The 12,186-nt window shown below is 33.0% G+C and overlaps 1 protein-coding gene and 1 long non-coding RNA gene across 2 annotated transcripts; both read left to right on the top strand.

Annotated features, from left to right (window-relative positions):
• Positions 1 to 3,023: 3,023 nt before the first annotated feature.
• Positions 3,024 to 10,301, top strand: LOC127744881 (uncharacterized). The gene is made up of 4 exons (XM_052257706.1): positions 3,024 to 3,159; positions 8,761 to 9,130; positions 9,207 to 9,239; positions 10,078 to 10,301. The coding sequence occupies exons 1-4, from the start codon at positions 3,024 to 3,026 to the stop codon at positions 10,085 to 10,087; spliced, it is 549 nt and encodes a 182-aa protein (XP_052113666.1). The 3' UTR covers positions 10,088 to 10,301.
• A 582-nt stretch (positions 10,302 to 10,883) lies between these two features.
• Positions 10,884 to 12,186, top strand: LOC127744756 (uncharacterized). Its single transcript, XR_008005786.1, has 6 exons — positions 10,884 to 10,931; positions 11,018 to 11,120; positions 11,210 to 11,282; positions 11,370 to 11,588; positions 11,684 to 11,836; positions 11,943 to 12,186. It is a non-coding gene; the product is annotated as an uncharacterized LOC127744756 (long non-coding RNA).

Below are 12,186 nucleotides of genomic sequence, written 5' to 3'. Positions count from 1 at the left end.
AGAGAGAGAGAGAGAGAGAGAGAGAGAGAGAGATTGAAATGTTGGTGTTTGTTGTCAATCTTGTGAAGGTTAGGTTGAAATGAGATGTTATTGAGTTGAGAAAATGGTATGATTGTAAAGATTGTTGTGATATTATTAAGGGTAAGTTATATTGATGGTTATAGGTATGTTGGATTGGGTTGGAATGAGTTTTGAAAAGAAAATGAGGTTTTGAAGCTTTTATGAAATTTGGTTTTTGGCTGAACTTCAGCAACTCATAACTTGACTTCCAGACCCCCTTCAAACTGGTTTTGTATGAAAATTGTATCCGTGAAGTGTACACCGTTTGAAGAACGGAGGAAAAATGATTTAGAACGAAAAAGTTATGTGCGTTGGAAGTTTGGTGTTTAAATTAGCAAATCTGTAGATTCAGAGTTAACCAAAACTTTGATAAACTTCACGCCCAAGCATATGCGTGGCCGACGCGTATGCGTGGCCGGGGTAATTTGCGTACGCGAAACCTTCATACGCATAGGGTAGCTACTGCCTCGTGTGTATGTGCGCGGGCGAGCCTATGCGTACACGTAATGGGCTAAGTTTGCACGCCCACGCGTACGCGTGACCGACGCATGCACGTGACTTGAGGTTTACGTGTACGCAAGATCCTCATGCACGACCATGCGCTACTGCCAGGCGCATCTGCGTATGCGTAGTCAGGTGATGCGTACGTGTGGCCCTGTTTTCTGCAAAAACTAGATTGAGTTTTTAAACTGAATTTCAAACTTCTAAACCTTTATTTTCTTACCATTAGTTCTAAACTTGGTTAGGAAGCTTAGTAACAAGGTGGAGTTAGTAAATTAAGGTAACTTGAGGGTGAAGTAAAGGTTAAGAATGATAAAATCATGTAAAAAGGAGATGCATGCATGAATGATTGAAGATGTTAAGGCTTGAATGTTTGATTTCTATAATTACTATGAAATTATGAGGCTTACACATGTAAATCATCTGAGATACGGATTTCTTTGGGTAAAGTATCGTGGCTTGTCACCACGTGTTCTAGATTGAGACCCGATACTCTGTTGATCCTGCGATGTAAGATGTGACCGGGCACTCTAAATTCTCGGGAAGGTTGACCCCCCATTGAGCAATTTATAATATGAGAAAAAGCTATGCATAGACTCTTGGGGATGTGCGTCGGGGGAAAGTCCAAAGGTTTAGCAAACCGGACTTGTCGGGTTGGCTTAATAACCGACAGATGAGACTCATCAGCCATAGGACAGGCATCACCATATGCATATTACCTAAATTACTTGTCTGTGCAATAAATGAGTGTGCCTAAATGTATTTGCCATGCTAATTGTATAATTGTTATCTGTAGTACTTGTACCCTTCTTGTGTCTGATTTTATCTGTTTAACTGTGTATGGACCATTGGAGATGGAGGTTTCGAGGAAAGTCGGAAAGGAAATAGGACTAAGGTTAAGTTATGTTAGGCTTGGATATCTCTAGAAAGCTACCCCTTTATGGTTTCTGTTTAATATTTTAAGGCTTTTTTTAATCTGAGTGTCGGCGGTCTAGGATTGCCTCTGGCATTCCCAGGACCTTATATATTATATGCGTGGCACCTTCACCATGCTGAGAACCTCCGGTTCTCACCCCATATTGTATTGTTGTTTTTAGGTACAGGTCGAGAGGCTCATCGCTAGGCGTCTGGACTTCTGAAGCAGAGTAGTCTCGTGGTTTATTTTGTTGTACAACTTTATATATATGTACTTAGCTTTCTCTCCAAGAAACTTGTTTATTTTGTCCCTTCTAGAGGGTTGAGGAGAGTTAAGTTTTCAGGATATGTATATATATGTAAATATTCTCCGGCAAACCTTAGCTTCGCAGGCTGAGTTAGGAGCTTGTTATTCTGTACTTTTGGCCCTCTATTCCTGTTTTCTACTTTGTTATACCTATAATCTCTAGGTGTCTTAGCACGCAAGTAATCTTATTTTCTGAGCGTTACGCTTTTTATTTTGCTATTTTGTTTTATCTGTTTTCCATGGCTCCTCGTATATTACTCTTTTTCAGATACTATTATGTATATATATATTGTTTTAGAGGTCGTAATATCACACCACCTCTATTTTACGGCTTAAGCGTAAAGCTTTGTGTGGTAGGGTGTTACAGCTTCAATGCTTGATGAACCTGCTAACTACCTCAAGACTCTCCAAACACGCCAACTCTAGAAGCAATTGCGTAGTTAGAAAAATTCAAAATTGAAAACTTAACTACTTATTCATAAGATAGAGACTTCATCAATCGAACACACATGAAAATCAACTTATCTCGACTCCAAGTTTACAAGAAAAAAATAAAATAAAAACAACAATGAATTCATACCTCTAAGAACTAGAACAGAGATTGATTATATAAGTCTTTACCTTCTGATTGTCGACACACTCGCACATGGCCAGATTTGGAACATAATCACAAAATTAGTGTTCGAATTAGAGTGGCGGCAGCGAGAGCTCTGCGACGACGGCGATGAAGGGAGCATACGCGACGAGAGCGGCAGAGAAGGCTCTGCAACGATATGTGCGACGAAGAGAAGAAGTAGCTCATTGACGGAGAGAGGAACAAGCTCGTTTAATTTGTGTGGTGTGAATGGAGCTCGATAGGATGGGGGAGGAGAATGCTAGGTTTATCTCAAATTTTTCGACGAAATATTTTAAATTACAGACAGATTTTCTATCTGTAATAATTTAACAAAATGCAATATTTTTGTTCATTTAAATACAGACGAATTTTTCATCGGTAATCATTTCCCACGAAAAAAAATTAATTTTTCCGACGAAATTATCGGCAGATTTTCTTTTCCGTCTGTAATTTATGCTAATTCATTTTCTTTCGTTTCCAACAGAAATTCTCTCGCAAAATTTGTCTGTATTTCCGTGGGATAAAATCTGTCAGAAATATCTGTCTATAATAAATAGTTTTCTAGTAGTAGATGAGGAAGGGTCGCCGCAAGGGTGATGTCTGACGACGTCAGGAGCTGAGAGGATGACAGCTTTGTGGAGGGCGAAAAGAGGAGTTTCCGACACTGTTGTAGATTGTGGGGTGGTCGAGTGTGGAGTGTGGAGAGAGTTACTGAGTGGTTTAGGGGTTCAAGTGAGGTTGGCTTGGTCATCTACTTGGGGTTGGAGTTGGTTTTATTTAGGGATTTTTAGTAAACTGGTCCAGTTCGGTTCGATTAGAATTTTCACTAGCAAAATTGAAAACCGAACCGAATTACAAAAAAAAAAAAAGCAAAATATCATATTTTCGATTTTTTAAATTTTTAGTTTGTTCGGTTTACGATTTTTTTGGTTTGGTTAGTCAATTTTGTTGGGTTTGGATCGATTTTAAACATCCTAATTCACATTGTTGGAAAAATCATACACGACTTTTCGAACCTGTTTTTTGGCCCAGAGTAGTTACAAAAGTGTTGGAGAGCTTCCTTAAACCTGCTTCACGTCTGTCTTTACAAACAAAACAAATATGTGAAGTTTTAGATCCTCCTCTTAAGATTGTGACGGTGTGATAGGTTCTCATTTATTATTTTTAAGAATAAATTAAAGTACTCAAATTGACATGAAACATTATAATGTTGACAAATTTGATTATAAAAGAACTAAAACTAACTTGTAACTAAGAAAGATGTAATTTCATAGATAGAACTACCCAAATTCTAATAATCTATCAAAAGTTTTTAAATTGCTTTTTTACTCTAACCTAATCACTCTCAAACTCTAATTTTACCTCATCTCCAACGATAATAGCATCACTTCACACTGTTACTACAATCTCACTCCCTTCAATCCAAATCCCAAGATCCCTTCTCACCCACCCAAAACCCATCTTCAACCTTTCTCTCTCCATACCACTGCCTTTCTCTCCTTCTCCCTCAAACTCACTCATCCCCGTCAATCCGCCTCGCCATCGTGTGGCCTCCACCGTTGTCACATAATCGTTCGCTTAGAAAACTTATTAGTAATAACAAAAGGATTAACAACCGAATCGAAACAATAAAAAGATTTAAAAAATTTCATCTCCAATCTTTAAAAGTAATCGCATCTTCAATCTATTCTCTATCTCCTTTCTTTAATGCTGTAATCTTATTCCTTCTCTTCTTCTGTTTCTTTTTGATAGAAGTATTTAAAATTTTTGTCACCAAAATTAATATAATTACATCTTGACATTTGTTGCTAACAGCTCTCCTCTTAGATGGCTATAACTTCGTAATCTTTTCATAAGTCTTTTTGAAGCATGTCCAAGCTAAGAAAGGGTTGGTAATAAAGGACTGTCTATTATTGATACCCTCAAGCTTTGATAAGATATGTTGTTTATTTCTTCTTAAAAATGTGGCCGAAACCCTCCCTATTTCACACTTTAACTTTATCCATAAAGTTGCCTAAATTCAGCAGCAAATCTTCTAGGTTAGTACAACCCTCCTTGACCATATTATTATGATCTTCATGTAAAGGAGCTAGGAATCTAAATGGTCTATTACTTCCATCCATATGATTCATCTGAAAGTCTAGTAAGATGGGAAGATGGTCAGATTTGAGTTTTGAGAAGTGTCTAATACTAAAGTCAGAGAAAAGATTACAAAATTCAAGGTTTCGATAAGTGCTTTCTTTGTAAAGGGAGACGCTTCTTTGTACTTCTTGCCACCAAATCTTTCTCTTCTAGTGACTGTTTTTCAAAGTCGATAATAGTTATTTCCGGGTTCATACAGAAAGGGCGAAAGAAAAAACAATAATAACCTTTTTTCTCAACTACCACAACCATGATATAATTAAGGTGAAAACTCAGGTACAGTCGTCTTTACGTGAAGTTGATAGCTGAGAGCCGTTAGATGAAAATTTAGTCAAATCAGTCAAATTATCCAATGACTCTCAGTTATCAACTTCACGTGAATTCGACTGCACCTGATTTTCACCTGTAATTAAAGACATGCGTTAATGAAATTCATAACATATATTAATTAATATACTAAAATAAGTAAGAATACAATCAAATTATGTGAACTCAGCAGAATATTCCTTTTAGGTACCATGATCCAATGACGGAAAATGGAAATTCATTAACAGAAGAACTAAAAGCCTAAAACATGTATTGGGTCAATCTTAATCAAACTACTGATTATATGTCTTGAAAAAATCTTTTGTCCACGACTTGTCTCCGAGGAATCTTGACTTCTATAATGTCTTTAGTGGGTTTCGTAGTTCGAGCCTTTTACTTTGGTTGAAAATGTGTTTTCTAATCTAGGAAGTGTAGAATTATTCTCACATTTATATAATATTTATTAGACGTTTAAATGGTATACTAATTAAAACTTTTTGTAAATTTTCCTAATTTTATAATATAATATATAGATAATTTTTATGAGATTAGGTCATTTTGGTCGGTCTTTTGATTATATTACATTATTAATATTAATTTAGAGTATGTTTTGGAACCATAAAAATAAAAGACTTTTTCGTTCAAAATAGTCTTTTGAAAAATAAGATCATGTTTAAAAAATAAGTAGTATATTTTAAAATAATATTTCAAAAACTAATGTATTATTCTTAAATTGTAATGATTTTACTAATTTAATCTCAGGTATCAAATATTAAATTATATAAATAATAATTTTAAATATACTACTTAAAAATACATGCTAAAATCTAAACACAAGAAATTATTTTAAAACCAATTTTCTAAAGTAAAGAAATAAAATATTATTAACTAAAATCTTTTTTTTTTCCGATCGATGAGACAAAATGAGTGGAATAATCGTATCTTTGTGAAATAACTGACCGCAAATTATGAATTTATGAATTAGTTTATTTATACAAAATATTTGACCCAACCAACCCAATTTGCCACCCTATCTAAAAAAATGGATTTTGGTTAATAATGTTTGATTTGTTTAATTTAGGAAATAAAGATTTTATTTAATTTATTTAAGGAAAAATCATTATTATACACACCTCATCAACCAATAAATGCTCAATAAATTTAAAGACATATCTTTTTTTTTTGGGTGATATCTAATCTTAGCTTGTCTCCCTAGCATGACAAAATTTTCTAGCAACTTTAATTTTATTTATTTATTTATTTTTAGTAAAGTACAAATGAAGTAAAGGAGAAAAAGAGAAGGTTTGGGTGGAAAAGAAGAAAAGGTAGATAGACAACACACAGCAGCAATTGTTGTTGTCTTGTTGATGACTCAAACGTGTTTTGACAGAGTTACCAAAATCTTGTTAAGTTCCAAAGCTATAAAAATGGATGCAAAATCGGGAAAACATTGGTTGTATATAACTATATATACCACTACCCTCCAACAACAACAACAACCACCACCACCAAACCTAGCTTGTTTTTTTTTTTTTAGGTGATTCAAATTCCAAAGAGATCCATTCTGGCTCTTATGTCAAACCTTTCAATCAACCTCTCCCATGACTCTTAGCTTCAACCTTATAAAATCACTGATTCTAAAAAAAGGAAAAAACAATTATAAAAATAGGATAAATTATCAAACTATACTCGAATAATTTTATTGTTGACAAAAATACACTCGAATTTTATTATCGAAAAAAATAATTTCAAATAATTTTAAATACTACAAAAATATTCAAAAAGAATATTATTTTTTTTGTAAGTAGCAAATGACTTTTGTATTTGACAAATTGCTTATGCATTTGATACAAAATTTTATAGGAATATTTAGATAACTGTTTAAAAAATATACACAAAAATGGAACAAAAATTTGACCTCTATATTATTTTTTTAAAAGGGTATTATTGATTATTGACAAAAAAATCACAAATTAAAAATATATATATTTAGCAAAAAATCACCAAATTTTAAGGATAAAAAAATATCTCATTTTTCTATTATGTTTGCAAAAAATTGTATCAAAATTCAATTTTTAAAGTCTTTTTTGAGAATACATATTTAATGTTGTACATTTTTGTCGCGTTTTAAAATTATTTAAGAACATTTTTGTCAATAACAAAATTCAAGAACATTTTTGTCGGTGACAAAATTATTCGAGTGTATTTTTGGTGGTTTATACATAAAAACAAATACAAATAGAAAAGATAAATTAAATATGTTAAAAAATTTGAGGTTTTATTTATGATAATTATTAATAAATGCAGAAGTTAATTATTTAAAATAAATTTGGTTTTCGTCGATATATTTAATGAATTAAGAACAATTTACCTTCAAATTTTATATATTCACATATATAAAATTTAATATATGCTTTGAATTATTCTTACAAATATATATATTATGCTTTGAATTATTCTTACAAATTGCATACAGTTTTTTCCTCTATATCTCGATTATTCTCTAGGTTATTGCATGACAATATCCATAATTTTTTTTTATTTCTATTGTTAGATATCATTCATCTTAGATTTATTATTATTGTTTTAAAAAAAAGTGAAGAATAAGTATCCTATGATGGGATATATAAATAAATCGAAACTGATGACCTAATAGTCTAAAAGAGCATATGACCACTATTCCAATTAAATTTTATTTACTTACTATTTTGTGTCGTATTAATTATTTGATGAGGAATTATAAATTAATCGTAGAAATAAAAACTTGGTCCAATAGTGAAACAATAATGATTCTTAGTTATAAATTCTTATCTTTCATACTAACACATTGTTCTTTTTTATTTTTTCTTTTGGTTTTGCACCAAAATGTTTATAAGGTTGAAAGTCTAATGACTAATCTTTCGAATATTGTAGAGGCATAAAGTAAACGATTCTCCAAACAAATAAATTCTATTTCTATTCTCTAATGAATATCAAATCCAGAAGAATTATAATTAAGAGAAAAGTCTCATTCATCTGTGCTAACTTATATTAATTATTCTTATTATTTTATAAACATGCACACATATCAATTAATCATTGATCATATATACATATTATTGCTCAACTTAAAAGTTTAACTTTTTTATTTATTACAATTTCTTTTTTATATATATAATTCCTCATCAGGTACTACAAAATAAAATTGAAACATGAACAAATGAAATTCAATAATTCAAATTAAATGTCATTATTTTATCATTTCAAATGACATTCATATTGCTCCTTCTCCAAAATTATCAACTTTGAGAGTATTTATATGTTTATTTTTACACGCTATGTTAATTATTTAATATATGCCGTAATTTTTTACAGATTTGTTATATCAATTTTTAATATCATATTATACGACAAATTTAATTCAATAATTTGGTATATGACCTGATTAATGTCAAGATAAATTACTACTTTTATCTTTTTTATATTGCTTTTTATTGAGAACTTATAGAATTTTTAATATCTTTTGGAATTAATAAATAATGCAAGTATACACTGCACAGACATAGTCCTACATCTTTATCTTTCTCTGTATTATTGCCATACAAATTTATTGTCCAAACTCTCTTGACACTACTAGAAAACTAGTTATTACAGACGGATATTTCCGACGGATTTTATCCCACGGAAATACAGACAGAATTTCAGAGGGATTTTTTGTCGGAAAATAAAAAAAATAAATTAGCATAAATTACAGACGGAAAACAGAATCCGTCGATAATTCTGTCGATAAAATTAATTTTTTTTTGTGAAAAATGGTTACAGACGGATTTTCCGTCTGTAATTAAATAGACAAAACACTGCGTTTTATTAAATAATTACAGACGGAAAAATCCGTCTGTAATTTAAAATTTCCGTCGAAAAATATTAAAATAAGGTTGTGACAAAAAGGCTCGGCGTTTCAATCGCGATACTTCAACAAATCTCCACGCTGATCCCTTCCAAATCCTCCATCAGTGGCGCATCTCAGCTTTGGTTCAGTCGCACCGAACCTCCGTTGCACCCCTTCCCGGATCTTCTCCGTCACACCCCTTCCAATGGATCTTCTCCGTCACGCTCTCTTCCGTCCCTCCTCCTCCTCCGCCGTCGCCTCTACTGCCATTGTTCGATTGTTCCTCTGAGTTTTCATCTTCTTCCGCCGCTGCCACCACCGCTTGCGTCGCACGATCTCTCTCTATCATCCCTTGCATCGCACGAGCCCCCTCCTTGCTGTTGCTTAGGGTTCAATTTTTCTGTGCCAATTTTAGGTTTATCAATTTTTCCTCGCAGTTTCTATCTTCTTGTTGTTGTTGATGCTGATTGAACTTCTTGTTCCTGTTGCAGTTTCTATCACATGCTGGTATCTCGAAACAGATGGTAATTTTGCCCTTTCCATTCTCTTTCTTCTGTTTAAATTTTTTTAATTTCCAGCTTAGGGATTCCATCACCTGTTCTGAGCTTGTTCCACGATTCTACTCTATTTGTGATTTTTTTTTTGTGTAGATAAATGCATTGCTTTCAATCATTCATCTTAGTATTTTTCGTTCTTATACAATGTGCGAAACACTTGGATTTCAATTTTATATATATAGCTTGAAGAGGCTTTCTGAAACTTTTTCAGTTTCACCATTGTAACACTGGTTTAATCTATTTCCTCTCATATTGTATGCATGTTTGTTTATTCTGTTTGGTGAATTGTTTTTGGAACCCTAGAATTGCACATTCTTAAGTAATCAGTGTTCTATCAATACAGTGAAATTCGTTGAACTCTTATAGATATAGAATGGAATTGAACTTCTAGATTATGGCTTCTCTTAATCACTTATTGCAGCAGGTAGATTTATCTATGCAGAAATTGTAGTATTAGGATTTTTTATTGCAGTATTATTCTCCTTCTGTGATTTGGAAGTTGTAGAAGTAGTTAGGTGATATGTTAAGATAGAATATTGAAAGGTTCCATTTTTTTTTCTCCTTCTGTTTTATGACCTTCTTTTCAGCTTAAATATTAATGGAAAATAAAATTAACTTTGTCTATGACCTACTTGGCTGAGGAGTGAGGAGCAGATACTCCGGGATGATATTGTGTTGTGGGACTGTATAATGTATGTTAATATTTCCCAAAATGTCAATCAATCTGTTTTGTTTTTAAGAGTTCTGCAAACTTCTTTTGTATACTGGTGCAAGTTACGAAAAAAGTAGCTATTGAAATTTGCAGGTTCAGCTGATAGAACAGTGAAATTCTGGGATTTAGAAACCTTTGAATTGATTGGTTCTGCCAGGCGCGAGGTACTTAAATGTACTTAATCTTTAGTTTCTATTCAAAAGAAAACAATTATGTCCATTTATGTCTTAATTTGTGCCTCTCTCTGTCCCTCTCTGTCATAAATATAAATGTCATTGCTTTAAAGTTATGTTGCTTCTCTGAAACATATTATATCACTTTAAATTAGGCTACAGGGGTGCACTCAATAGCAATTCATCCTGATGGAAGAACCCTATTTACTGGACATGAGGATGGTTTGAAGGTAAGAGATTGAAAGAGATAATATAATGAAGAACTTGGACAAGGATAAAAGAGTCATGTATAATGCCGATATGATATGTTGCAGGTGTGTTCATGATATGTTGCAGGTGTATTCATGGGAGCCTGATATGATATAAAGAACTTGGACAAGGATAAAAGATTTTTTATTTTTTATTTTATTTTCTCCCTACATTGCATTGCATGCACTATGCTTTATCTCTCTTTAACTATATTATTATGTGTTAATTTCAACGTGTCAGCTTATTAAACCATACGGTGATGGTTCCAGCTTGGCTGCCAAGACAAGTGAAGGCATGGAGCACAAACTTAATCTTAAGGAAAATAAACAAGAGCAAGTAGAGGTTGATGTGGGGCCAACTACCAGATTCCGCAGTGTGTCCCCTGATGAGTCAAAAGAGATAAAGAATATATATATTGACTGTAAGCCGCTGACCTTTGATCTTCTTTTATTTGGTCTTCGAGTACTGCAACACTGTTAATCACTAAGCCTCACAAGTTCCACTGCATTAGAGCTCAAGTTTCAGGTGATTCAGATAGAACTATTAGATATATAATATGGTTTGTGTTGATGATCACTAATATGAATGTTAATGTTTATACTCTATACAAGGTTCAACAAAAATTGAGGGGATTCCTGAGAAAACAGATTCCAAGGATGATAACTTAGTATTTGTTGCTGGTGCTACTGGTAGAGTTGGTTCAAGAACTGTTAGGTACATTTGTTAGTACTCTTCAATTCACTTGTTCTTTAAGAAGAAACTTCTTTTCTTTAAAATGCTGACTAGTGATAGTTTCATTTCAGAGAGCTTATAAAACATGGATTTAAAGTAAGAACTGGAGTGAGGAGTGCTGAGAGAGCTGGTCCACTAATCAAGGTACAGGTTCTATCTTATGAACAAGATTTGGTATCCATTAGTGCTTGATATGAAAAGGATGTGCATTAAGATATAGAACATATGCAGAGTGTTGAGCAAATGAAGCTTGATGATGGAACAAGTAGAGGGAAGAGTACTGGTTACTTCATTGGGAATAAATAAATTTGGTTTACCTGCAGCTATTCTCAAGTGAGCATTAATGAAATTCTTTCTGATATTATCATATTTTAACAAGAAGTTCAAACTCATAACCTAACACTATCAACAGAAGACACTTTATTTGGGGGTCAAGTATCAAACCTTCAGGTGCTTAACATGTAAACTTTTGTGCTGATTTCCAATTTTGTAAAACTAGTCCTATGAATGACAGAGCAAAAGTAACAAATTCTGTTTCATGGTAGGTGGCAGAACTTATGGCAGTCATGGCCAAGAACCCTGATCTTGCATATTGTAAAATAGTGGAGGTAGTAGCAGAGACAACTGCGCCGCTGACTCCCAGGGAGGAGCTTCTTGCAAAGATATCATCTCAAAGACCTTACATTTCTTCACCAAAGGTATGTCCTTTCTTACATTACAAGTTAAGACAAAGAAAAATTTACCTCACTGCTATAACTATACTAAGCTCTAATTTATGATTCATTGTTTATTGTGATTATGCAGAAACCGGATGCTACAGCCATCAGTGATCCGGCTCCCTCGGAACTTGCCATTGCCACAGCCACTGAGAAGGAAACTGCACAACCAAAACCGGTTGCGAAAGAGTCACTTTCGCCCTTTTCCAATTGCATTAAGAGATATAAAGCAACACCACATTACTCTAGTTGACTGGCTTGTAGAGATTTGCATAATGTAATTTTTCTCATATAATACAATGTTATGAATTATATAGCTGATAAATTTAGTA

This window comes from Arachis duranensis, chromosome 2, assembly GCF_000817695.3.
Source record: "Arachis duranensis cultivar V14167 chromosome 2, aradu.V14167.gnm2.J7QH, whole genome shotgun sequence".
NCBI lineage: Eukaryota > Viridiplantae > Streptophyta > Magnoliopsida > Fabales > Fabaceae > Arachis > Arachis duranensis.
Note: the sequence above shows the minus strand (reverse complement) of the source record. Positions and strands in the feature narration are given on the sequence as shown.

Excerpts from the sequence above, each read along its gene's own strand:
- LOC127744881 (XM_052257706.1), top strand. The coding sequence starts at position 3,024 with ATGACAGCTTTGTGGAGGGCGAAAAGAGGAGTTTCCGACACTGTTGTA. Across the intron at positions 3,160-8,760 it reads GGCTTGGTCATCTACTTGGG|GTTGTGACAAAAAGGCTCGG; the intron begins GTTGGAGTTGGT and ends TATTAAAATAAG. Across the intron at positions 9,131-9,206 it reads TTTTTCTGTGCCAATTTTAG|TTTCTATCACATGCTGGTAT; the intron begins GTTTATCAATTT and ends TTCCTGTTGCAG.